A 27,730-nucleotide genomic window follows, 5' to 3' on the forward strand; every position below is an offset into this window, starting at 1 on the left:
AGCTTGTGTGGAAACAGACAGAGAAAAGAAAGACATGACTGTCAAAGCTAATAAAGGTGAAGTTAGGAGCTGTGACGATGTTCATGTATCAGAAGCTGATCTGGCTGCTACAGAGACGACCCACACAGCTGCTGTGGTGAGGTTTGTGTTAAAGCAGAGGAACACAGGCCCAAACATGACAGCAAAGCAGGATTCAGGCTCTGTGAGAGGATTTCAAACAGAAGCTGGAGAAGAGAAAGGACTACAGAAAGAAGGCAGCTGAGACCAGTCCAAGTGTTTCCATGGAGCCCAGTCTAACATTCATTTATACACTAACGTACAGAAGTGAACGGGAAAATGAATCCATAGTTTCAAATGTAGAAATAGTTCTCAGTTCATTTACAGAGTTTAATACAGTTCATGAGGAAATGTTCAGTTCGATTCAATTCGATTTGAATCTGGGAAATTTTGCCTCAGACAGAAATATTATAATTCAGTACATTTACATATTTTTGTGTCTATAAAAAGGAAGCTGACACTCGCAAGACTTTATCAAATGTGTGAGCATCACAGCAGAGGCCTTTGTGTCAAAGTAGCTGAAGATAAAACACGGAAGAACATGAAGGTGATTTTCCTGTTCTGGGATTTTATAGAAATATTCTGCAGTAGATCAAAAACGAAAGAAAACCATGAATCAACACATGAACATTACCTGATGCTGCTGAAGTGAAGCAGAGCAAAGTTACAGTGTTTTTGTTAAAGACACAACTGAGCGTTTTGCAATTTGCATAATTTTAAAAAGTTTAAATTTGTTCAGTATTGAACGGCAGAAATTAGGTTTTCTTTTCGAAAGTAAGTAAAAGGAAAAAAACAGCGGCCGACAGCGCTGTAAACAACAGTAGACTTGTGCGTAACAAGCAAGCGAATAATGCAGAAAACAGATTTTAAACAGGAAACTGTTCTTGAAGTACAGAGAGAGAGAGAGAGAGAGAGAGAGAGAGCTGTGCATGAAGTGTGATTTTATTGTGATGGAAGCAAAACAGCAAAAGTCAGAGTGAGTTCATGACGATGTTTATGTGAAGCGTAGTTTGGATCTTCTTTTGCTGCTGGTTCAGTCAATATTGTTTGTAGAGAGATAAAACTAACAGCTTCAGAATCGAGCGCAAAAAGGACATAAACACAAAGCGTGGACCCGCCGAAACATCAGAATCGGCGAGCTGTCGGCTTTCAGCCCCGACCGTGTCTGTGCCGTCAGTGAGAAAGGCGACATCTCACTGATTCTGATGTGTCGGCGGGTCCGAGCTTTGTGTTTACGTCTTTGTGCAGAATCCGTGTTCCTGCTCTCATTTACTGTTTCAGCTGTTTGGTGGTTGTTAAAGTTTTGTGAGGTTTAACCTGAGATTCTGACATTTCGGGCAAAATAAATTTATATTAAAAAATTGATTCAGGATTTTAATTAATCAATATCACGTTATCCAAGCCAGAATCGATTTTAATCGATGAATCGATTATTAAAACCCACTCCTAATTCAAAGCACTGAAGCATCGACTTGTTCCATTATCCAACAATGAAAACAAGAAACACAGACAGCTGGCCTTCAAAGTAAAAGCTGCTCCTTTTGAAACATGTTGGTGGTAAAATGTAAGAAGAGCTGAAGCACATAAATGATCTACGTGCCAAAATATTAAACACAGTTGATATATTTGTGTGAGTGTTGTGATTCAGGTGTAGATGTAATAATGTACATATAGCAGAGTTTCCTCTTCTAGATCAGCTGATCAGAGTCGGGCCAATCAGCTCTGAGCATGCTCAGTCTGAGTTATGGAGCCACATACTATGATTCACCATGGCAACGGCATGAGCAGAGGCTCCGTGTGAATCCAGAGGAGCAGGAACATGAATGATGACAGTAGATGTTTGTGTGAAAGTGCTGGAAGCAAATGAGTGTGTGATGTTCTTTCAGTGTTGCACTTTGTAGACGCTCCCTGAGCACTGGTCTCACAGCCAGCTGCACATAGAGACCAGTGTTGTTAGTCCAGGTCAGAAGATGACTTGTTGGAATGAAAATGAGCTTGTAGTTTGTCTGCTTTAATAATGTGACTGGAAAAAGGTGTTGGACTTCAAATATGTCCATTTCTGTCACACTTCACCTTTAAAAGTGAAGCCATGTGGTTCCTGGAAGGAAAAACACGACTTTTTCAAGTCTTTGTCCTGTTTTTATGAGAAATGTACGACTTTAATGTGAAACATTCAGAGTTTTTTCTCTTGTTGTGTTTGTTTGAAGCTGCTTCCTGTTGGCTTCAGCTGTTTGGAGTTTCCATTTTCTAAACTTCTACATTCTGAACCTTCTTCAGCTCTGAACAGATGATGAAACACTGAATGATTTCAAGCACTTTGTCTAATAAACTTACATCTTTCATTCTTTATACAGATTGAAGAGCTGTGGTTTGTCAGATATTGGCCTTGAATATCTGGCAGCAGCACTGAAGTCCAACCCCTCGTATCCCACAGAGGTGGACCTGAGTGGAACCTACAGCAACCTGAAGGGTTCAGGAGTGAAGCATCTGTGTGGTTTTCGGGAGAATCCACGATGTCGATTTGAAACTCTGAGGTCAGTCAGCATGTTTTAGTTGTGCTGAGATGAATATGATGTGAAAGTTGTGCTGACACTAAACTGCAGACATCAGGCTGATATTATACTGATCCACACTGAGGATCTTCATGGTAAAGTCTGTTTTCTTCTTCTCTGGTTTAGTCCATTGACTGCAGCAGAACAATGTTCACATTTCAAACAGTGATACTCAACGTATGGCCCGCGGCCCACACGCGGCCTGCCCACCTTTCCTGATTCAGAGAGAGGGGACCCTGATTAACTGTGTAGCTTCTTCCTCACAGTTCTAAGTATCAGACACAACAATGAATAATCCACAGCTGACTGTCTTTAGCAGGTCAAAGGTCACGGCACACAGCACTCTGTGAAACAGTTTGGAGCAGGAATTCTTGCACATTTACAAACTGACACTGCTGCACGGCATGCTGGGTAATGCTAGCTGCTCAGGTATGGGCGTGCTAATGGCTGTGAGGCTCTGTGGCTGCAGAACACCGAAGAAGAGAAAAGAGAGGTGGAGGATGAAGAAAAGAGGCGGAGATGAAGCAGAAGTTTTGCTCCAGAGAGGAGCTGTGTCTGTGTGGGCGGGGCTCAGGCTGCTCCGCCCACACAGTGACAGTGAAGCAGGTGAAGAGTAATAAATGAAGACAGCAGACAGTATTTGATAAGCTGATGTACAAACATGTAGGTCGTGTCCAAATTCATGGGCTGCATCCTCCTGAGGCCGCATTTGTAGACCGATTACGTCACAGCGACACGTCGAAGGCTGTCCAAATTCGTAGACTCCTCCGAATGCAGCCAACAAATGCGTTCTCCTTTTCCCCGAATTTGAAGGATGGGTCGGGTGTGTCCTTCGTGGCCTACCATATCCCAGAATTCATAGCGCGGCCCAGCCAAACTCCAGTTTCCAACAATGGCGGCCGCTACTAAGTTTTAAAATTACTCATACTAATCTTTCTCGGTCACAAAATAAACTTTTAACATATTTTCAGGCGAGAAAGTAGCTGTGTAAACATCAAATATCTGCTCGGTTTATCAAGATACCGCATATTTGCAAAAGTGCTTCGACGTTTTCGGAGACGTCTGCTACCCACCAGCTCGATAGCTCGCCGGGAGCTCGAGGGTCACTGAAGCCGCCGAGAACGGCACAACTCCCGGCACATCATTTTCAGATCACCGCGGACTTTCGCTACTCAGGTTAAACGTGATATATAAGTCACTTAGACAACCTCAAAATGTTATTGTTTGGCTTTTTTCAGTGTTTTGTTTGTTCGTGAGTAAATCGGTTTGGCTGAGATTAAAGTTATTAGATTAGATTAGATAAAATAAAACTTTATTAATCCCCCAGGTGGGTTCCTCCTTGGTCTTTACAGAGCTGACTAAACGTCAAACAGAAAACTGATTAAACAGAAGTATGAGACGGTCGAGAATTTACGCCAGTGTCCTGTTATATTTTAGATAGCAAGGAGCAGACGGCTGAGTTTATTAAACTCCACCGAGACAGCGGTGACGCTAATCAGAAGGCTAGACCGTCCAATTTCCCCAGCCGTTTATTTCCAGCCTACCCGACCTTCTGAGGACCCAGCCCACGTAGACCGCAAAGGCCGGGTCCTCGGGAGGATGCAGCCCATGAATTTGGACACGACCGTAGAATGATGGTGGCAGCTACAGAAACAGGTCCATACAGACTGAAGCGTGTCTCAGTCTGAATGTACACTGCTGTTATAAGAGCTGTGGAAACTCAGGTCAAAAGGACGTAACCACACTGCTGACAGTTCCAGGACATTCACAGAGTTACAGCATCATTTGTGACCATAAAGACAGAAAGCTCATCCAAATCCTGGGATTAAAAGTCTGTCCTGGTGGTGTCCAGTCAAACACGTCTCTGTGAAAGCTTCAATCCAACAGGCTCCAAAGTCCTTCTGCTCATTTCCTCGCCGGGTTCTTGATGCTCCTGTACCATCTCTCTGTCATCCTCCTCGCTCCCTCTTTGCACTCACAGTCTTTGTGCATCATTAACACTCACATGAGGAAAACCAAAGTTTTACTGGGCAGAAGATGATCATCAGTGACTCTGTCTTTAAAACACTCTTGTTAGAAATGTACGACTTTAATGTGAAACATTCAGAGTTTTTTCTCTTGTTGTGTTTGTTTGAAGCTGCTTCCTGTTGGCTTCAGCTGTTTGGAGTTTCCATTTTCTAAACTTCTACATTCTGAACCTTCTTCAGCTCTGAACAGATGATGAAACACTGAATGATTTCAAGCTCTTTGTCTAATAAACTTACATCTTTCATTCTCTATACAGAGTCGAGCGCTGTGATTTGTCAGAGATCAGCTGTGATTATCTGGAAGCAGTGCTGAAGCTCAACCCTTCGTATCCCAGAGTGGTGGACCTGAGAGACCACAAGCTTCAGGATTCAGGAGTGAAGCAGCTGTGTGTTCTTCTGGAGAATCCACAACATCAAATTGAAACTCTGAGGTCAGTCTCCACGTTTTAGTTGTGCTGACACTGTCGATCTGTGGAACTAAAACCTTTATACAGGAAGTCTGGTTCAGCTCTTTGTAGACCTTCTAATCTCTGATGCTCTGAGTCTTACTCAGTAGGTGATGCAGAGTTGTGAAGCCGATGTGGGTGAGGACACTCGCCCAGCTCTAACTACTTTGACGTCCAGGCGGCTTCCCTGCTTGTCCTGATACAAACAAACCTGAGTAACCTTGCAGGTCAGATCTCATCAGTCACACCTGTTATGGCAGCTCTCCTCTAGATTGTAGTTCTTGTTAACCTGGGATGGTTTTAGAAGCCTGGACCACAGACTGCAAGGGAAGATATTACTGGGAAAGGCCAAAGCAACCTATTAGACCCATTAAACACTAACATAGATGAATACTCAGATTTAAACCTTTATTGTTTCACAAAGGGTTAAAAAGGGAACGTCCACAGTTTAGACTGCAGCAGATTTTATTAAAGCAGTTTGACAGGAGCAAAGCAAAAACACAAAGAATAAGTGTTTCACATATTAATACATATAACATAATAATAAAAGAAAAGCAAAATAATGATAAAAAAGAATGAAAAAGTTGTCCAGAGCAGCAGGATGTCTGAGGTCTGCAGAAACACAAAAACACAGCAGCTAAAAATAGTTGTTGAAAGAAAACGAGGTGGGAGCTGCTGATTCCTGAGCTTTGATACTGGATTAGCTTCAGTAGTTATTCCCATCACTGCTGTAGGAGCTACATTTAGTCACAGCTGATTGTCTCCTTTGACCAATCAGAAGACTACTGTTGTAAAAACAAGCAGACAAAGAACCAATGAGAGTGAAGAACAGGATAAAGAGCTCGTGTGATGGAGGCAAAGCAATAATCAGCAGACTGTAGCAGTTTCTATCTGGATGAAAGTAGAAGGAGCTCAGCGGAGCTCAGTCCCATATCTTTGGTTAGAAACAACATCAGTGATTTCCTGCTGCTCGAGATGATTCCAGCAGCTCTCATTACAGCAGCTGATGAGAGAAACAGCTGATGGCTCACAGCTCGTACACTGTTGGATCTCCAGATGTTCATGTGGCTGAAGTCTGTGAAGAAACTGTGGTCCACGTAGTTCACACGGCCTCAGATTGGACCGAGCTCCCTGGATCACTGCAGCATCCTCAGCTGGTACATGGACGTCTCTGCTCCTCAGTCTTGGAGCCCCTGCAGGTCCGTCCACACCACCAGGTCTTCTCACTCACCTTTCCTTTGTCCTCGTCCTTCATCGGCCGTGCTGTGTCTTTGTTCCTGCGGTGTTGTTCCCACGATGCAGCGCTGATGTTCCCTCCTTGAATGCACAACAAGTATGGTGCTGGTCTTTCTCGGGTGGAGCAGAGACAGATTGAAGTCTTTCAGGCTTTAGTGCCGACTTCCCTGACAGAGGCTGGACTCCATGGTCTGCACAGGAGGCTTCTACACTGTGTGGAGGTGACTCCTGGACTTGAAGACAGGCTGCAGGTACATGTGTGATGAAGAGGAGCTACAGCAGTGTGATGGAGCTGCAGGTGTGAAGGAAGTCCTGCTGTCCTGTCCCACCCTCATCTTTGCTTCCTCTGTCTTCTCTGGACTTGTCCTCCTGTTTCAGAAACAGCACTGCTTCATGCCGAGGGTGGACGGGAGCGTTGGCTCTGATTCTTTTACCGTCCACCACAAGGAGACACTGATGCTGACCTCCTGATTCATCTGCATGTGTTCTGCTTCACACTGCTCACCTCCACCAAAGACTTCACAAACATCTTCTTTCTTTGAGTCCAGTTTGTCCCACAAACACTTCCAAATCTCCTCCTCTGAGATTCTGCAGCTTCTTGCAGTGTGACTCAGCTGACTTCTGACAGACCACAGACTGGCACAGCATCCACATGTGTCTCCTTTCAAACAGGCTCTTGATGTTTCCTCCCACATCATTCTGGCCTCTCAGTCTCCTTTGTTCTCCAGCTCTGTAGCTCCAGCTGGTGAAGCTTCAGTTTTCCATGTTGGTAACAGTAAACTACAGCCTCTGCTGTCAGCTGGGTAACTAAACAGAGCTGCAGCACGTCTCTGCGGTGGTGCTACATCCAGCCTGCAGACGGCCGTCTACATGTTGTAGTGGTTTACAGTCACCAGGGGGCGCTGTCCCAGCCATGCAGGCAGTGGGCTGCTCTGCTTGTGCTGTTGTTGGTGAAGCTGAAGTGAAAGTGATAGGTTTGTAGTTTGAACCTATCCACTGGAACGTTAAGGACAATCTGCTACGCAGCAAAAAGCAAGACACAAGGCACCAAAGTTCTCTGGTTTACTCATGCATGAGGGAGACCTGGCTGGAGCCAAGCGTCGTTCCACCACTTGACCACCATCAGACTCTCAGCCAGGCTCCCCATAGCACTCCTTTTATTGTGGTTACATGAATATGCATAGGGTCATTAACATATAGCATCTCACATAGGTATACATGTGAACAAAGAATACTGTGTGTGTGTGTGTGTGTGTGTGTGTGTGTGTGTGTGTGTGTGTGTGTGTGTGTGTGTGTGTGGTACTGCTGATCAAAGGGTCATATAACATCCTTGGTCAGGAAGAGGGTAGACCCCCCTTCACCCTAGATGGTTCACCCTAGATAACATGGTGAGGAAGTCCAGCAGTTCATCTAAACAAAAAGCACTTAGACTAGAACAGACGTAGCTACGTTAATCCTGCCATAAAACAATAAGAGAAGGTACGACCTCTCTCGTGCTCCCAGGATGTGGGTGTGCATTCTAGTGTGGAATACACACCAAGCCCCTGCAGCCTGCTAAAGATCACACATCCTATCACTACACAATTGATTATACACCTCTAAGAATATATGGTTAAATATTTCCTAATACAAATGACAATAATAAAATCTAAACCCATCAGAAAGCGAGAGTTAAAACACTGAACAGTGTCCACTGAGCTTCTTATGCTATTCTCATGCTCAAAGAAGTTTAACAGGAAGGACGACTCGTCCATCAGGCGTCCAGCTGTCCGTGACCGTGTCCACAGCAGAGTGTGACCGAGGCTTCATGCTAACACGCACACATGAAGCTAATACCACCACGAGCAGCTGCTCAGTGGATTTGGAGGACAAATGTCTGCAGCTTCTCACAGGCAGTATGCAGAATGTGGATCTCCACAAAGACTGTGGAGAGCTCGTCCCACACTCTAAATCCAAACTTGTCTGCACAAAACTTCTCACACGTTCCCGTCACAAGTGTCTTCTAAGTGAAGCTACCAGGTTCAGGTCCAGCTTGTTTATCTGGAGCTGCAGGAGATGATCCATCCTCACAAAGCAACACAGCAGATATGCAAACACACAACACAACCAAAGGATTCTCTCTGCATGTCTGTGGCTGATGCTGCTGGAACGAAGCTGTTTGAAACCTTGTTGTTCTGCACTTTGGGACCAGAAGAGGAAACTGAAGCTCTGTGCAGAGGGTCCAATGGAAGCAGCCAAGCGCTGTAAGTGTCTGCTGTACAGGGATGCTGGTTCAGCTGTGGCTCAGTTTCACAGTGTGACTCAATAAAAGCAGCAGGAAATCAAAGCTTGATGCTTTCATCAGTGTGGAAATAAGAAAGTTTCCTGTGACAGACGCTGGAGCTCTTTCACTCTCAGCTTCACAGTTTCAGCTTCAAACTTCTTCCAACATGTTTCTAACACGGCCACATTCCACCTTAATGGAGCTGATATCTTGTGCATCAGCACATTTTCTAAAGGCAGCGATCACATCTTTAGTTTTGGATGTTTAACTGCAGATTGTTTATGTGTTTATAGCACATTAATTACAGCAGCAGCGTTGACCACAGTGCTGTACAAGAATCCAAAATAACTATTAAAATAACTCCTAATATTAATATCACACATCAAATATCAAATAACTCTCATGCTGTATTAAAAGCCAGTGAATACAAATGTGTTTTAAGAGCAGATTTACAGAGACTGACAGCAGGAGCTGGGGCTGTTCGATAGAACGATGTATATATGATGACCATATGAAAACGTCTATCGTTTCATATCACGCTCTTTGTTTCCTGCTTATGTGTTTGTGTTTTCCAGATAAAGCTTTCAAAATAAATCTGAAGATCCTGTTGAGAGTTTTCAAAATAAACACAATACAGTACTGCGGTCGCTCGTTTATCGAGTTACGTTCTAAAAATAAGTCTCAGAATGAAGTAGCAGCTTTATGTTTTACAAGTATTATAGAAGTTTTAAGGCAGTTAAACCCTCACTGCACACTTTCTACACTTTTCTCAGACAGGCATGAACATTTTCACACTTTTCTCTCTTGTTTAAACAAAGTTCAAACCTTCATAGAAAAATAAGTTCATTATTAAAGAGTGAAAGCAAAGTGTTTCTGAAACGTGTCAAATCAGCCTTTGCTGGCATTAAATGAGCTTCTGTGTGAGGAGCACTCGTCCATGGCCTGGGCTCCTCGCTGTCAGGTAAAGTTTCATAAAGCTTTTGAGTTTTTCTGCAGATAATGTTGGTGTCCAGCACGATGTTCTTTTTCCTGCGGTCACTGAGCCACAAAGCCAAAGCTGACTCCATCCTTACGATGTTCTTGTTGTGGACAGTTACAACCTTTTTGCCTCCTTGTTGAAACTATGATGGTCAGCATCTTCCTCTGCCTTTGGCTGCTACCACAGGTGCAAAACGTCTCGTCATCATTGTTGTTTGTTGGGACAAAACGTACAAACATACAGTGCAGCACTGCAGAGTCACACTGCTGTAAATTTGAACACATTCTGTACTGTACAGGAGACACGGCACGAGATTGGCTGACAATGGTCTACAGCCAATCAGGACGCAGAACACAATGCGCTGTAAAAAACAAAAACATGCAAAATTGCACAAAAAAGATCAGCGAAACAGCGAGGCCGCCAAAGGTGAACTGTGTTACAGCGAGGGACCAGCGTATATGTGGTTGTTGGGACGATAAATGTCTTTGAGCTTGTGTCAGAAGACGAGCTGCAGCTTTCTGGACCAGCTGCAGTCTTGCCAGGCAGGTCCCACTAACTCCAACATATAAGGAGTTACAATAATCCAGCTGGGACGTCATGAAAACGTGGATCGCCCGTTCAAGGTTTTTAAAAGATATAAATGATCTCACCTTAGATAAAAGCCTCAGTTTGAAGAAAGACCGCTGTACAACTGAGCTCAGCTGTTTTTCAAATTGCCGTCAAATATAAGCCCCAAATGTAATAATGCGATTTAATAAAAGAGCTGAACCAGTCTAATAGAGCGCCCTTGATGCCGCCATGCTCCAATGGTGAGGTCAAGATGCTGTGGTCAACAGTGTCAAAGGCAGCGGTCAGATCCAAAAGCACAGCGGAGTCTCCTGATCAGTGGCTGATAAAAGATCATTAAGAACTTTTCAAAGTGCAGTTTCAGTGCTGTGAAGAGCTTTAAAACCAGACTGAAACCTTTACAACAGATTGCAGCTGAACAAATATAATCTTTTACAAAATCTTCGACAGGAAGGGAAGCTTTGAAATAGGCCTGAAGTTTGAGCGGACAGAGGATCCAGATCAGGTTTTTAGTACAGGCTGTACAACAGCATGTTTAAAACAGGCTGTACAACACCTGAACTAAGACTGCTGTTAAAAATCGCTAAGATGTCGGAACCAACAACCTTTAAAATCTTTTTAAACACGTGTTGGAACAACATCATTTGGACAAGATGATGTCTTTATAGCATCACATCGTTCCTCCACCTGATCAAACCACACAGGCTCAAACTGATCAAAAACAGCTGAGCAGGTGAATATTTTAGCCCCGGTGCGATCTCGGGCGAGAGTATCGATGATGGCCAAAGGGCAGCGTCCAGCTCTACGGCCGCTGAAGAGCAGACTCAACAGACGCGCGTGATGTGGATCCTACTGCTCTAAAATTGGAGCTTCTTCAATCCATTACAGAGACACAAAACCACAAAGACTTGTATAAAACTATCTTCCTTTATTGTCGAAGCTTAAAGAGGATTTTGGAAAATGTGAGTTTTGCCTCTTTATGTTTATGGTGGGGATGCAGAACAAGGAGCAAAGATGAATGTGATGCTGAGTCAGCAGAAGACTTGGACTCATTTGATTCCAGCTTTGATATCATTGATTTCAATATGTCCATTTCTTTCACACTTCACCGTTAAAAGTGAAGCCATGTGGTTCCTGGAAGGAAAAACACAACTTTTTCAAGTCTTTGTCCTGTTTTTATGAGAAATGTACGACTTTAATGTGAAACATTCAGAGTTTTTTCTCTTGTTGTGTTTGTTTGAAGCTGCTTCCTGTTGGCTTCAGCTGTTTGGAGTTTCCATTTTCTAAACTTCTACATTCTGAACCTTCTTCAGCTCTGAACAGATGATGAAACACTGAATGATTTCAAGCTCTTTGTCTAATAAACTTACATCTTTCATTCTTTATACAGATTGATGGACTGTGGTTTGTCAGAGATCAGCTGTGATTATCTGGCAGCAGCACTGAAGTCCAACCCCTCCCATCTGAGACAGCTGGACCTGAGCTGGAACAACCTGCAGGATCCAGGAGTGAAGCATCTGTGTGGTTTCCTGGAGAGTCCAGGATGTAAACTTGAAACTCTGAGGTCAGTCAGCATGTTTTAGTTGTGCTGAGATGAATATGATGTGAAAGTTGTGCTGACACTAAACTGCAGACATCAGGCTGATATTATACTGATCCACACTGAGGATCTTCATGGTAAAGTCTGTTTTCTTCTTCTCTGGTTTAGTCCATTGACTGCAGCAGAACAATGTTCACATTTCAAACCTTCAAAGAAGAAGAAAAATCCTCCACTGGAAAATTCACTGTGAAACTCTCAAACTCTTCATTGCACCTTAAAGTCTGTCTGACACTGAAATCCAAAGCAAAATGTGCGTTTGCTTTACAGACAGCAGTCCAACACAAACATACACACATCATCCAAAACACAGTCCAACATCCAAATCTCCTCCACTGCCAGCATGAATGATGGGAAAGAGAAGGAGGAACACTCTGACATTCAGGGTTAGAATGAGTTTCATCAAGCAGACTGTGAAGATCAAAGCTGCATTAGAAAGCTTACATGAATGAATGAGTGGACAGAAGTGGACAGAGATCATCTGAAGCACTTCAAAGGCTTTAAATCAGCACATTTCTCTTTATTCTTTATCAACTCTGTTAGTTTCTCTCAGTTTTCTGTGGAATGAAGCTAACAGCAGGCTAATAAGATGCTGACCAATAGGTTTCTATTAAAGGTTGTAATTTGTATATGAAAAAGTGCTTTGGCTCAGCAGGGATCAGCTTACAGGTAGAATACAGCTGCTGGATGGGATTAGCATGTCATAGCTATCTACCAAACTGCTAACTGGGGGATTTCAGGCCATCTATGGATCATTTTTGCTAACTGTTTATTCAGCTTAGGCTCACAGGGCTGCAGCCTGTGCCCTAGCTGTCATAGGGCAAGAGGCGTGGTCCACCTGCACAGGTGAGCAGTCCATCACAGGGCCAACAGAGAGCGACAGAGAAGCACTCCCTCACATCCACACCTACAGCCAATGTAGAAGCACCAATGAACCTAAGCAGCATTTCATTGGACTGTGGGAGAACATCCAACCTCCACAGAAAGGCCCAGCTGACCAACAAGCTTCAACCTACAACCTTCTTGCTCTAAGGCACTAGTGCTAACCACTTTTGCCCATTTCAGCCCAAATCCTGCATCTTCCTGTTTCTGACTCCAGGCCAGCTCCACTAACACTTTCTCATCAGACACTGCCACCTAGTGGAGGAAGTCTTAGTTCCATTTGAAGCTTCAGATTACAGTTAGTTCCTTTACAAAGAGGTGGAGGTGGTGGGGCCACCGCACCATCATCACTGAGTGCCATAGGACACTTAACCTTTGTTTCCATATGCTGGGAACTTCCTGTTGTTCCAAGGAGGACTGGAAAATGTGTGAAAATCTCCCAGTCAGTTCCTCACAGCACACTTCAATCATTTCCCTCCCACAGCATCAGGACCAGGGCTTTTTCTCTCTTTGGTCCCACTAAGAGATTTCCACACAAACACCTCATCAGTGGGACTCTCAGAGCTACCAGCCCTTTGCTACAATCACAAAGCTCTTCATTGAAATCAATGATATCAAAGCTGGAATCAAATGAGTCCAAGTCTTCTGCTGATTCAGCATCACATTCATCTTTGCTCCTTGTTCTGCATCCCCACCATGGACTTCATTCCTTTCCAAGCCAGCCTTGAGTGTCCTTTATTCAGCTCATCCTCTGCTTTACTTTTACACCTGGTTTTAGCTGCTTTATCTCTCTTTCAACAGGTTTCTGTGCCTCAATCTTTTTCTTCTCTCCCTCATAACAAGACAGCTTCTTCTGCCTGAGAACATGTTGGAGTGATTTACTAATCCAGGGCTGCTTATTGGGGAAAATACTTCCTGTTTCCAAAGTAATCCCCATTTTTCCCAGAAAGAAATGTCAGTAGAAATCGATGATCTAAGGGAGAACATGAGCCTTTCAAAAGTCCCAGTGGGTGCAGTCAAAGCAGTCCCTCAGTCCCAGTATAGAGTCTTTGGTCCAGACTGGAACAGCTGTGTGCCCAGTTTGAGCTCTCTTCAGTGCTGTGACCTGACAGACCCAGAGGGGCCATCACATCACATTTAGAAGCTCCCCTGATGGAGCCACAACACATGTCCAATACTTAGTCTGTCTTGTTGGACCAACTGGAAGAAATGATTCAAGGACTTAGTCACAGAACAGAGATTCAAATCTCCAAAATCCAACTGGCTGCATCAGGACATATAGTCTGAAACTCTGCACAGTTTCCTGTTTGAAGCTGCTTCCTGTTGGCTTCAGCTGTTTGGAGTTTCCATTTTCTAAACTTCTACATTCTGAACCTTCTTCAGCTCTGAACAGATGATGAAACACTGAATGATTTCAAGCACTTTGTCTAATAAACTTACATCTTTCATTCTTTATACAGATTGAAGCGCTGTGGTTTGTCAGAGATCAGCTGTGATTATCTGGCAGCAGCACTGAAGTCCAACCCCTCCCATCTGAGAGAGCTGTACCTGTATGGAAACAACAAGCTGCAGGATCCAGATGTGAAGCAGCTGTCTGATCTTCAGCAGAGTCCAGACTACAGACTGGAGACTCTGCTGTAAGTAGAGTGATGGAGTGAGTGGGTGGTGCTGTCAGCAGTATTGTACTAAACACAGTCAGTATGAAACAAAGATCCAGTGTTTCCTGTAAAGCTGCAGCTTCTCAGTGAAGCTGTGAGAGGAGAACGGTGACAGGCTTCAGGATTGGACACAAACACTTCCTGTTTCTCACCTTTATGGTCACCATAGTAACGGCTGACACGCTCTGATCAAACACTGTCAACAGCCAATCAGCTCTCTGAACAAAGCAGCACGCAGACCAATGACTGCATTGATTTCCAAGTTTAAAGCAGTGAAGAACACAGTCTGTAGGTGAGGAAGAATTTAGTGAGAGCAGATGTTTGGATGGAATTCCTCCAGTTAACAGCTGGAACCGTCCATCTGGATTGTTGGGCTTGTTGTTGGGGTTCCTACAGAGCTCAGAGTGGACACACCAAGGTTCTTCTAATGAATGAAAGTCCAAACTCAAACTAGGAGGGAAAAACATTTTCAGCAACTTCAATAAAAATCCAAAGATTAGAAAAAGTGAAGCAACAATGAGTCCTAGTACAGTCCCAGCACTGACGTCCCTGCTGCTCTTTATACTGGATGTGCTGCATCACTGACTGACAGCTGATGAAGAGTCTCTGGAAACACTCGTTTATCTCCTCTGCTCTTCCTCCTTCTCTCTGCAGGTAGAGCTGGTGATGATGGTAAACAGGACGGTGTGTGTGCTGAGAGAGGAGCAGCTGTGTCCTGATGATCCAGAGAGGTTGAAGCAGCAGCAGCTTGTGTGTAGAGACGCTCTGACTGGGCCATGTTACTGGGAGGTGGAGAGGAGAGCTTCATCCAGCAGTGACTGACAGAGGAATGAAGTGCAGATGACTGTCAGTGCTGCAGAGTGAACTGCTCTGAGAACAGCTCCACTGTCAGACACAATGTAGAGTCCAGCATCAGCCCTGTGTGTCCCTCTGGATCTGACAGAGGATCATCAGTGTATCTGGACTGCTCTGCTGCTGCTCTGTCCTTCTACAGTCTCTGCACAGTCTCTGTCTCACTCTGGAAAGATTTTACAACTTGTTGTAATTACAGAACGTTAATATAATATTCAAACATGTGATCTTCTCTTTATTTCTGAATCTTTACCAAATAAAGAAAAACCAAACTAACAAACAGAAGCTGTCGTGTCCTTTTTCACCACATCTGTGAATCTTTTCTGTGTTTTTCCTCTTTTCCTCCTTCCTGCAGCTCCATCTTCATCATTCTGTGTCCAGTATATGTGAACACGTCCAAAGCATCTGAGCCTCATGTTACCCGTTTGTGTGAGTTACGCCTGTCGTTGTGTTGTGGTGTATAAATAAGGGGCAGGAGACAGCGCTGGATCTCTGAGTTCTTTACTCTCAATTTCTGCAACATCTGCAATATCTAGAAATGCAAACCTGTGAGCTGTGTGTGTTGTGCGTCTGCTCGGCCACCTCTCCTCCGGCCGTGCTGGAAGCAGCTGTGCGTTTGACAGTTTTATCGACTCGACAATAATCGAACAAATTAAATGTTCAAAAATATCAACTTAAGCACTTCAAAGTCAACAAAAAGCTTAAAACAATGAAATAATATTTCACTGACAAAACAACAGCTCATAAGAACGATACACAAAATAATACAGAAACAAACAAATAAAAGTTATTAACCAGGATCCATGTTTTTGTCACAAACACTGAATCAGCTGATTCACTCTTTATGTTTCTGAGTTTGTTTTGTGATTATAGTTCTGGTTTCTGTTTCTGTGTCTTCACTGTGTCCCACGTCTCCTTACTTTGGACTCTGTGTTATATTTCCTGTTTTACTTTGACAGTCCTGTGTTACTGTTTCCTGTCTCGTGTGTGTAATTGGTCCCAGCTGTGTTTCCCTCCTCTCCCGTTCCCTGATTACTAAACTGCGTCCACGCCGCCGGCGCTCCTCTCCACAGCTGGATTCCAGGATTTCAGAGCATCCAGCTGTGGTGAGTGATGGAGACACTTTCTCTGCTCCCTCAGTAATCAGGACAGTTTATTGAACATCAGAGGACATAAAGGACTGTTTTTCACCTGCCCGTTCTGAACCTGGACATTAAAGACTGCTGGCTTCAAGGACATTAATCCCAGTGTCAGCCAGCCAATAACAGCCTGTGTTTTTCAGCTCTTTAGGAGTCAGAAATGAGAAAGACACAGACTGCTAACCTCTCCCTGCAGGAAATAAGCTCCGCCTCTTCCTGTCCTGTATATGAGTGATTCTGACATGAGACACAATGAGTTTCCTGTTTATTGTGACTTAAAGCGAGCAGCAAAGCCACTAAACTGTGTGTTTCCAGCTGAAGCTGCTTTTTGTGTTGCTCCCACAATCCTGTCTAAAACAGTCAGTGAGGAAAACTCAGTTTATGCTTCCAAGCTCATTGTGAGAGGGCACATTGTGTTCCTGCAAGTGCTGATTTTGTCTGCATCCCTGAGTTTAGTGAGCTGCCTCCAAGGACTTGTGAAGCCCAGTGTGTTAAGGCTGCATCTCCCAGATGTTTCCACCTTTCCAGCAGAGACGATAAATGTTCCCACAAAGGCTCAAAGACGGTTTGATTTTCTGAGTGTTGGCCTCAAGAGATTGCTCAGTGAGCACCTGAGTGTTTCTGGGACATCGGACACTAACTGGAACTTCAAGTCTGGTTCTGAAGCTGCACATGCAAAGACTGTTTCTGGTTGTAGAGACCTGGCTGTTCCAGGGATTGTAACCTCCCCAGAGGCTGAGCTGCTGACCTCAGCTGACTCTGGAGCCTTGAAGGTAACTAAGTTTGCACCGCTCGGGTGAGCCATCTCAGCTGCAACAGCCTCCACAGAGAGCTCACGCAAGCTTACCCAGCCTGCTGAGGATTTTATGCTGCTGCAGCCCAAAATGGGCTAAAATCGCCCCTGTTAACAAATAACAGCCCAACAGTAACTTTTATGCTTATTGTAGCTGTTAGCTAAAAACACTAATTTAGCTTAGTTTGCCCTGAATTCAGCTTTAACAGACATGATCGACTGTTTCCAGTTAGGGTTGCCAACCGTCCCTTAAAATACGGAATTGTCCCGTATTTAGAAACAAAAGTACACGTCCCGTATTGAGCTAATAAGGGACGCACTTTGTCCCGTAATACAGTGAGACTCAAAAGTAGTCTATAACTTTTAATGGAATTAACACTTTGTTTGAAAACATAATTCCCAGCCCCTCTCCTGCTTTGTGACCAATGAGCTGACAGCACACTTATCGCACACTGTTTGCCCAGCTTTATGCTGGGCAAACAGTGTGCGATTTTTTTTTTCAGTCACGTTATTCAGCTCCTGCTCAAACTGCACGATTGACTCGCAGGGGTTAGAAGTTGGTAGGTCACGATGCAGGTCTCACACTATACCGCCCGATGCTCTGATGCGACCTGAGTGCTCACACTGTGCCTCCATAAAATGAAGGTTATAACAGAAAATCTGTCGCTCGCTCTCTCTGTCTTTCACTCACACAGACACACCACCACCATCAACTTTGCTAAATTGCTAATGAAAAACATTGATCAGGCAGCTGTGATTGAGCAGCAGTGTAAATCCAACTATTTTCACGGTTGTTGTGGTCGTGATAATTTTGTGAGGCCACATCGAAAAGGCTCGGATGAGCTTTCCAAAGTTCTACAAGTTGTGCCTCCATCGCTTGTGTCCAGATCACACGCTGCACAGCCGTGCTGCTCCATCTTTTTCACGGCGTTTACGTGTTTGCGCGTGAGCAGTGTGAGCGGCTCACGAGCGATTGATGATCGGGAGCTGCTCGAGGTGTTAATCGCTTCTCGTTACCCCACGTATACTACACGACGCACGACGAAGGCCAAAAAACGGTCCGATCACCAAAACGGTCGCACGACTCAAAAATCGGCTCAAAATGGGCCTAAAACCGCACAGTGTGAGCCCAGCATTAGAGCAGCAATGTTTGTTCCCCTCAGAGAAAGGGAAGAATGGGAAAAGGAAAACACCTGGCTGGAAAAAGTTAATATGGGCATGTGCAGTGAATATCAGCGCTATGTGGCCAGAAGTGTGATAATATAATTTATTTTGTGTAAGAAACAACTGCAAGGATAGATGATTACAACAAATAGATGACTAATACATAAAAGTAATACATAGATGAATAATGATGATGAGTTAAGATGCGTAATCATGGGAACAGGCGGGTTTACAAACAGGAGCAGCTGATTAGCATTAGAAAAGCTGAAATAATACCTCAACTGAAGCCAATTGTACTAAATGCACTAAATGTGCACTGTTAGAAGAATATTTTTCTTTCTATTGTTTTCTATTATTTTAAGTTAAGCAGGACAGAGTTCTTTTAAAGAAAGATTTACTTATATTCTCAAAAGTTAAGCATGACAGGCTTCTGTTTAAGAAAGAGACCTGTTTTATTGTGTTAATGTTGTCATTTTGAGCTACAAAAAAATAGCTAAATGATCATTTGTTTCACATGTGTTCATATCACAAAGAATAGAATAGGATTTAAGTAGAACATATCTACTTAAATCAACTTCAAGTCAAATGGTTAAAAAAAAGAGCTAGAAAATTCACCACACTGGGAAGGGTGAAGACAACTGGGTCGCCTGGCCCTGGCCACGAGGTGTCCCTTATTTATTTTTCAGGAAGTTGGCAACCCTATTTCCAGTAGAATTCCTCGTTGTCATCTTGTTCCCTCTCAGAGCCCCGTATGCTTGCAGAGACCCCTACAGTAGGGAAATGTGCCAAAGAACGTCCAAAACATTGCATTTTAGGTTTATTTATGCCTTACACACAATCCCAACTCTTTAGCTAACTTAACAACTTTGGCTAAAGTCTATAGTTAGTCTTACTCGTTTGTACAACATTTCTGGATCGCCACTGTTTGAAATGATATGACATATGACTCTCACTGAAACAGCAAACTTTGTAGAAAACAACACTTCTGATTCTCTATCTAGCTGTTTGGTCACAGCTGTAGATTACATTATAAGTGGTTGTTCACTCTTGTCAATAATTACATTTCTAAATTCTATTTGTGCAGTTACATGTAAACAAAGTCCAATATTGTATCTAAATGATTGTGTTATGGTGGGACAGTTTCCAATTTTGTTGTATTATTGCACTAGGTATGACTGTGCAAGAGTTATCTTATCTTCCTTGCTTGCACCACACTCTTTGCAGAAATGGTGCACAGCAGCACTGCATCATGTTATTGTGTTGTATAATATACCAGAACTAATACAAAGCAATATCCATGTACACTATAGGTCCATGCCAATGTGCCCAAATGGGACCTCCATAAATGGTAAGGGGCGCAAAGGCACTTTAAGACCAGTGGGCACACCATCGGTGCACATCCGCTCGGATGCTTTTTTCTATTCATTTATTTCCCTGTTTATTTATCGATGCACAAAAGCAATTATCTCAGAGACACCATCCTCTTAACAGAGACTCAAATCAGGAACCTGCAGATTATTAGTCAGCAGCTTTAACTTCCTGTCTTTGTCTCACTAAACCTTCCACGTGGAAACTTGAGCTGCCCACTCAAGCACAGTAGGCTTCAACTGGCTCTGCTCAAGTCACTTCAGTATCTGAGAAACTGTCTCGATGCATGCCAAAGAACACTTTGACAATACGCTTGTGTTGAGTCAAATCCACCACAAGCATATTCTATGGCAGTTTAATTCCACTCCACATAAAAATAGTCACGTATTATTTCCCCCCACCACACTTCCTGCCAGTAGCTGGTGCCCCCACCCACAGTGCATTAGTGGTTCTCTGTGTTTAGTGGCTCACTCTGGGCGGCTGCTCGGTGGGGCCCGGCCCCCTGGCTCTGTTGGGCCTGTGCTGCGGGTGGGGTGCCCTCAGGTCTCGGCCCTCTGGGCCCATTTACTGCTCAGTAACATTTAATATCTATTATTTACTACTACTTACTAGCCTACTTACTGCATATTATTGGTTGTTGCTGTGGGTTCCCCACTGTGTTGGTTTTTCCTTGTGTTTTTCAGCAGATGATGAAATAGATTTTCAGTATTTTTTCTCTCTTCCTCTCCATCTATTTCTCTTCTTCTCTATTTTTCCCTCTTCTTCTGTTAACTTTCTCCCCAGCTTATCTTTTTTCTTCTTTCCTGACCCCCGTTCTGATTCTAATGACTCAAAATAAAGTAAAATCATCATCAAATATGACTATCAAGTGGACCAGTATAGCAAAAACCATAATGGTGGCAGAGGCCACAGAGCCAAGTGGCAGGATTTTCAACGTTCAAACCAGATAAAAAACAGAAATTAAATGGTGTTAAAAGCCATGAATTAAGGCAATTCATTCACAACATCATTACAAGTTTTACTGGACGTTAATATTTTTCTCTTTTTTCAGTGCAAAACAAACTAACAGTACACATGATGCTGGCAAGTTAAAATGTCAGTGTCTTTTATAGATAGCATGTCTAGCATCATAGTTTTATAGATCACGTAGTCAGGGTAAAAACTCCATCTCTGATTATTATTGTACATGACTGTGACATGCAGCGGCCTCAGCATCATGATGAAGGCGACCGGAGGAGATAGTTTGGTAGACATCGATGTTTTGCCGATGAAGGCTCATGTAGCGGTCCTCTTTGTCCTAAACAACAATTTACACTGTCATTTACATTTAATTAAAGTGCAGCTTAAAAACAGACATAATGCACTGCAGCCTCGGCACAATTAAGTGTAAAACAGAACTATGGAAAACTCACAAACATCTGGCGAGTTTCAGATCCTGTTAAGTTAGTTAGACCTGATCTGTTTTCTCTGTTAGGATAAAAACATCAGAGGTCATGGGGTGAAAAATACCTCAAAAACAAGACTAGCTATGTCTACAACTAATGTGTGGTGTTTGAAAAGAACCTATGAGATACTTTGAACACCACAGTGGCTGCTGTATGCAGTAATGTGCTCAAGTGATTTCAAAGGGTCATTTCATGAGTTTAAGTGCGTCAGTAAAAGTTTTCACCTGCGAGGATTTCTCCTCAGGCTGTAACCACAGGTTATCACAGCCACACTGATGAGTGAAGCAGCAGCAGAAATGATGGGAACTGTAGCCATGAACTTCATGCCAGAAGAATCTCCATCGTCTGTTGAATGTTGCCACACACACAAAAAAACTTCATTTTGAAAACATGAAAAGTCACGAAATTTGCATTAACCTGTTATATTAAAGTGGAAAACATGTTTATCTTTTCATTACATTAGAGTTACAATTGCATCATTCAAACATTTCACTGATGAAATAACACCAAAGTTGTGATTGGAGCAGTTTTATAATGAAATTTTAAACAAATTAGCCAGAAGAAGAGCTTAAAAACATTCCAGATGTTCATCTCCTGACTGAAACCTTTCATTAATCCGCTGCAGGCGGGAATGACGACCTCAAACCATGTATGACAGAAAAGAGAGTGTTAACGCAGTTCCAAACATCCACCTTGAATCTGCGGTGTGGGTATAAATAGAAAATGTTTTTACCTCTCACAGTCACACTGAGATGGAGAACATACAATCCACCACGAAATCCACACTCACAGGTGTAGTTCCCACTGTCTTCAGATGTTAAGTTGAGCAGGTGGAGAAACACAGTCTCATTTTCTTTGATCAGTGTGAACCTGGAGTCACAGCCATGAATAAAGCCTCGGTCGTAACGATAGAGCAGACGACACTGTTCTCCTCGGCTCCTCTCTGTGCTGATCTCACACAGTATCATCACAGTAATATTCAGAGTTGTTTTGCTGCATATTTGAGTGGAATCGGGTTTCTTTCCAATTGTCTTCACAAGAGTCTCTATAAATTGTTCCAGTTAAAATGAAACAAAATCGGGATTATAGTTTCTATATATTTGTTGTTGTGGGAAAATCAATCACATATATTATTTCACTAACCTAACTAAAGCTTTCTTCTTAAACACCTGGCTTTACAGCTTTTCTTTTTTAATTATATATATTTACCTTCACTGCTAAAAACCACAAGCAGAAGCAGGAGAAAGCAGAGTTTCCGTGCAGTCATGCTGGTGAGGAAGTAACTGTGGCTGACAGTGTGAGGTAGACTATAGTGAAAGCAGGAAGACTTGCACCCTCCTTATTTCACCTCTTGTGTCTACACTGAAACTTTTACTATGTCTAAAATAGAAGTGCATAAAAGTGGAAGGACAGTAGAAGGTAAACCACCAACATTGTTTAAGCCAGACTGATCTCTCTGTTTATCTGGATGGACATTGTGTTCAAATTATGATGAGATGTTTGTTCAAAAACAAAACTAGTCTGATACAAAGAGTCATGTTTGCCACAGTTTGTGTTTGTATTGTATTAAATCTGAGAGCCTGAGTTGGAGTATTATGACTGAATGGTCTCCATTACTGGGAAACAACTATCCAGTGTGAAAAGATGGACGTTTATTATAATATATGAATATTATTATATTAGTATGTCACCTAAAGTTTTATATACTTTAAAATGTTTCATAGAGCTTTATTATCCACTCCCACAGTTCCTGTGCTTCTTGCTGAGCGTGTCTTGTTGTCGTGTTGATGGTTCACTGAGATGATAGTCTGGTAGGAATCACTCGATGGCTGCTGAAGGTTTGTATAGGGCTGATCTGGCTCATCGTCATCCTTTAGAAAAGTGAAATATTTTAGGTATTAATCAAGTTCAACCCGGTCTACCCACACACTCTATTGATCTTTAAATCTCTCCATCTGTTGCCTGGATTATTTAATGTTTCTGCTCATTTCTGTAAGAGCTTCTTCACAAAATAAAGGACACTGAAGTTGGCACTAATAGTATTATAACACTAATCTGTAATTATCTATATAAGTAACATCCTAAAAAATAAATGTACATGTTTTATGTTTACTGGCAAACTTTTAACTAGCTGCTGTAGATCGTAGCAATAAATTGCTCACCAAACCGTTGGGATTTTCAGGTACAGATGTCACGGTCTGCAGACAGGCCGTGCGGTGGTGTGTGTGATGGACCCAGGTGCATACACAAGTGAGTAGACGGGAGTGGACTTAACAGAAAGCGAGCCTTTATTATGGCTGAAGACAAAGTGCACAAACAAAGCAGGGATGGCGTGACTAGACTATAACTAAACTGGGAAAACTAATACTGCGACAAACTAAGAAAACTCAGACTATGATGATCACTGCAAGGGCTGACCGTGAAAACATGGAGGTGAGAACACAGACGACGCGACACAGACTGTACGAAACACAGAGACTAAATACACATGAGGGAAGATCAGGGGAAGTGGATGCACACGGGGAACACAGGTGACACTGATAATCATAACAAGACACGGCAGGAGTGAACGTAACACTGATGGGAGATGGGCAAAGTAAAGCAGGAAGTACACAGAGGTTCAAACAGGAGGAGAGAGAGCACGGGGAGAACGCAGACATAACGGGCTGGGGAAAACATAGAATAAAGCACAAAGAGAGACGAGGGCTCATAAATACACAGAGGGGCACACAGGGGGTAAGAGTCACGAAGGGAAAACACATAAGGAACAACGTAACAGATCAACCCAGGAAGCATGGCCTAAATAAAGAACAAAATACAAAAATACATGAAAACTAAGAATACTGGGCCCACATGGCCCAGGACCATGACACCACCCCCCCCTAAAGGGCTGGCTCCCGACAGCCCAAACCCGAGAAACAAAACACAAGCGAAACAGAAAACACCCCACCCAGGGCGGGAGGCGGGGGACCAGGACGGAGGGAACAAAACGAACCAAAAACAAGGAGCACGAGAATAAAACTGAGTCCACAAATACACAAAAGAGTCCAGAACAGGAAGGCGAATGTCCAAAGAGGCCCGAAGGCCAACCCGAGAGGCGACAACACAAAAGTCCAGTCCAACCGTTCCGGAGGCCGGCCACGGGAAAGGTGGCCACGGTGACAGAACAGATCCGGAGGCCGGCCGCGCAGAAGGTAGCGGCGGCGGCGAAGGCGGAGCAGTTCAGGGGGCCGGCCGCGCGGAAGGCAGCGGCGGCGGCGAAGGCGGAGCAGTTCAGGGGGCCGGCCGCGCGGAAGGCAGCGGCGGCGGCGGAGCAGTTCAGGGGGCCGGCCGCGCGGAAGGCAGCGGCGGCGGCGGAGGAGACGACGGAGCAGTTCAGGGGGCCGGCCGCGCGGAAGGCAGCGGCGGCTCTCCAGTGTCAGGCGTGCCGGCCATGGCCCGGTGGGCACAGGACCAGACGAAGCACAGGCCGAAGCCGCGGCAGACGAGGCTGAAGACTCGGAGGCCGGACCAGGCGAAGGCTCGGAGGCCGGACCAGGCGAAGGCTCGGAGGCTGCTGCGGCTGACGAAGGCTCTGAGGCTGCTGCGGCTGACGAAGGCTCTGAGGCTGCTGCGGCTGACGAAGGCTCTGAGGCTGCTGCGGCTGACGAAGGCTCTGATGAAGCCACAGCAGGCGAAGCACAGGCTGGAGCTGCAGCAGGCGAAGCACAGGCTGGAGCTGGCGTAGCAGAAGGTGGCTGGATGGGCTCCTCGGGCCCTCCAGCAGACGAGGCGTGAGGCTGGACGGGCTCCTCGGACCCTCCAGCGGAGACAGAAGGCTGAACGGGCCCCTCGGACCCTCCAGCTGACGTGGCATGAGGCTGGTGCGGTTCTCCAGAACCCCCAGCTGACGAGGAAGGTTGCTGAACGGGCCCCTCGGACCCTCCAGCGGAGACAGGAGGCTGAACGGGCCCCTCGGACCCTCCAGCTGACGTGGCATGAGGCTGGTGCGGTTCTCCAGAACCCCCAGCTGACGAGGAAGGTTGCTGAACGGGCCCCTCGGACCCTCCAGCGGAGACAGGAGGCTGAACGGGCCCATCGGACCCTCCAGCGGAGACAGGAGGCTGAACGGGCCCCTCGGACCCCCCAGCTGACGTGGCATGAGGCTGGACGGGCTCCTCGGACCCTCCAGCGGAGACAGAAGGCTGAACGGGCCCCTCGGACCCTCCAGCTGACGTGGCATGAGGCTGGTGCGGTTCTCCAGAACCCCCAGCTGATGAGGAAGGTTGCTGAACGGGCCCCTCGGACCCTCCAGCGGAGACAGAAGGCTGAACGGGCCCCTCGGACCCTCCAGCTGACGAGGCTTGAGGCTGAACGGGCCCCTCGGACCCTCCAGCGGAGACAGGTGGCTGAACAGGCTCCTCGGGCCCTCCAGCTGACGAGGCTTGAGGCTGAACGGGCCCCTCGGACCCTCCAGCGGAGACAGGCGGCTGAACGGGCCCCTCGGACCCTCCAGCTGACGTGGCGTGGGACTGGACGGGCTCCTCGGGCCCCCCAGCTGACGTGGCATCTGAGGAGGCCCTGGGGAGAGTCTTAAGCTCAGAAGCGACTGGTGAGGCAGCACATAGAACACTGTTAGCATGACAAGCTTTGAAAACACAATTTCTCAGGTCATGAACACTTTTGGTAACTCGAGTAGTAGATGCCAACTTCCTGTCGGTATTGTCAACACAATAGTTCATGGTAGGATTGCACATAAGTCCGTAGCTGGATTCAGAGTCACATAAAGAGGCAGGCATGCTTATGGCTGGCCTAACAGTCTGCGACTGAGAAGCAGTAGCATCAGAGCTCACGTTCCTGTGCATTTGGTCTTGAGCCCTGTCTGCAATCCCACCATCAGGGAATACGGAACTAGACTCCACTACGATCTGCACGCGGGGGTAACACTCCGTCTCGGCTGTACGAGTTTGCTGCAGTAGATAACAGTCTGAGGCGGAGAGAAAGCTCACGCCATTCCTAGCAGGCTCAGAAGCAGACTGTACAGTCGACGTGTGAATCCCTTTCGCTGTCTCATGAACCTTTGCTCCATGTGGTGCGGCTATGGGAGCAACACTAGAAAAAGTCCTGGATTCTACAGGGCCAAGAACGTTGTCTGTGGTTTCGTTGTGTGGTTTTTCAAAACAGTTACACACAGTCCTTTCATTATCACAACACTGCTCTGACTGACCCTCATTCGTAACTAGAGTTAGGTCAGTCACAGCATGGGTGTCTATGAAATCATGATTAATGGTAGAGCAGTCTTTGGCACCAGTTTCTTCATAGCTGGGCCCACAAAAGGGCAACCCAGTACACTCCACTATATCAGGTTCATGAGATGAAAAAGCACAGTCACTCACCTCCGTTATAAGAGGAGTCTGGGGCAAAACTAGGACGGGTGCTGACTGGACAGCTGCTGCCCCCACCTCTTCAGAGACTTCAGCACAGTACAAACAGTCTGTAGTTGCTCCTTGAGGAAAGCTAGGCAGTCTCTCTTCAGACTCGGTAGATGGTTCACGCAAAGTTTCAAACCTGGCATGAGGTGGCTTGGTAATCGTTGAATTGTCAGAGGTAATAGGATTTAATTCTTGATCACCCACACAACTAGGACTGCTCGCTAAGGATGTCAACACATTAAATCGAAAGTCGTCTGATACAGAATACTTTGAGTCTGACCCCTTACTCCCAGCATCTTTCATTATTCCAGAAAAACCCACCGATTGCAGGCTCACTGTGTGAGACGTAACGTCCTCATCACTAGTTACCTCAGAAAATCCCTTTGACTTGAGGTCTTTGGCTAAGGGGCTAGATACGACGTCAGAAACTGAGTCAGGGGTACTCACGGCTGGATGGCTGATGGGAGTTAAAGCCTCAGATGGCATTAACTGAGGGACCTCCTTAGGGTGGGGCTCAGAGCGCCGGCGGCGAGAGTGCCGTTTCTTTCTATCCGTGGAAGCGGGCGGGGTGAGCGGTGGAAGTCCCTGGCAACTCCGGGGACCCCCAAGAGCCAGTCGAGTTCCCCGGAAAGAGCGCTCGTCATGATCAGGAGCGAGCCACGGCTCCCTCCCGAACTCTTCCACTAGCTGTGCGCCTGCGGCGTGCTGCTGCCCCTCGTGATCGACGTCCAGGACCCCCACAGCGTCCGCGGGACGCTTCGTGGAGGGCGAGACAGGACGTAGCAGTGCGCGATGGCGGCGAGAACGCCGCTTTCCCCTTGAAGCGGCTGTGGACAAAGCCTGACTCTCCCTGGCGACCGGCTCCTCGTCCTCCAACCACATCCGTGCTAGAAAGACAGCAGGGGACGAGTAGTCCGATCGGGGCGGCGAGGGCGGGCGGCAGGTGCGAGGTGGGGAAGTTGGCGAGAACTCCTCCTCGGGGATGAGCCAGGGCTTCCAGCGGAGCTCGTCCTCGCGATACGCCCGTAATACCTGGTGCCGCTCCTCCTCACCAAAGTCAATAGCAGCTGGCATCTCCTTGAGCCGCGTAGTGCAGTCAGGCGATGGCGAGGAAGCGGAAGCCGATGGAGCGTGAGCCGAGGGTGCGTCGGCGGTGAGCCACACCGTACCGATTCTGACCGCTTCAGGCTCACGAGGCAGCGGGGAAACAGAGCTACAGCATGGCTCAGGCGACGGCTCACGCTTACCGGGCAGCTGCTGTCGCGGGCGGAGTTGAAGAGTGGAGGCGAGAAAG

General features: G+C 45.5%; 2 protein-coding genes across 2 annotated transcripts in view; both read left to right on the plus strand.

The window, feature by feature from the left end:
- Window positions 1–27,730, plus strand: part of LOC309701485 (NACHT, LRR and PYD domains-containing protein 12-like) — a 1,029,495-nt gene that overhangs the window by 93,570 nt on the left and 908,195 nt on the right. The gene's annotated exons all lie outside the window — the stretch shown is intronic.
- Window positions 35–11,710, plus strand: LOC309700389 (ribonuclease inhibitor-like; the record flags this gene model as incomplete). Its single annotated transcript, XM_082523908.1, has 3 exons — window positions 35–141; window positions 4,894–5,067; window positions 11,518–11,710. 3 exons carry the CDS (start codon window positions 35–37, stop codon window positions 11,708–11,710), a joined length of 474 nt encoding a protein of 157 aa, XP_082380034.1.

Source organism: Aulonocara stuartgranti (assembly GCF_965226115.1).
Source record: "Aulonocara stuartgranti genome assembly, chromosome: 23".
NCBI lineage: Eukaryota > Metazoa > Chordata > Actinopteri > Cichliformes > Cichlidae > Aulonocara > Aulonocara stuartgranti.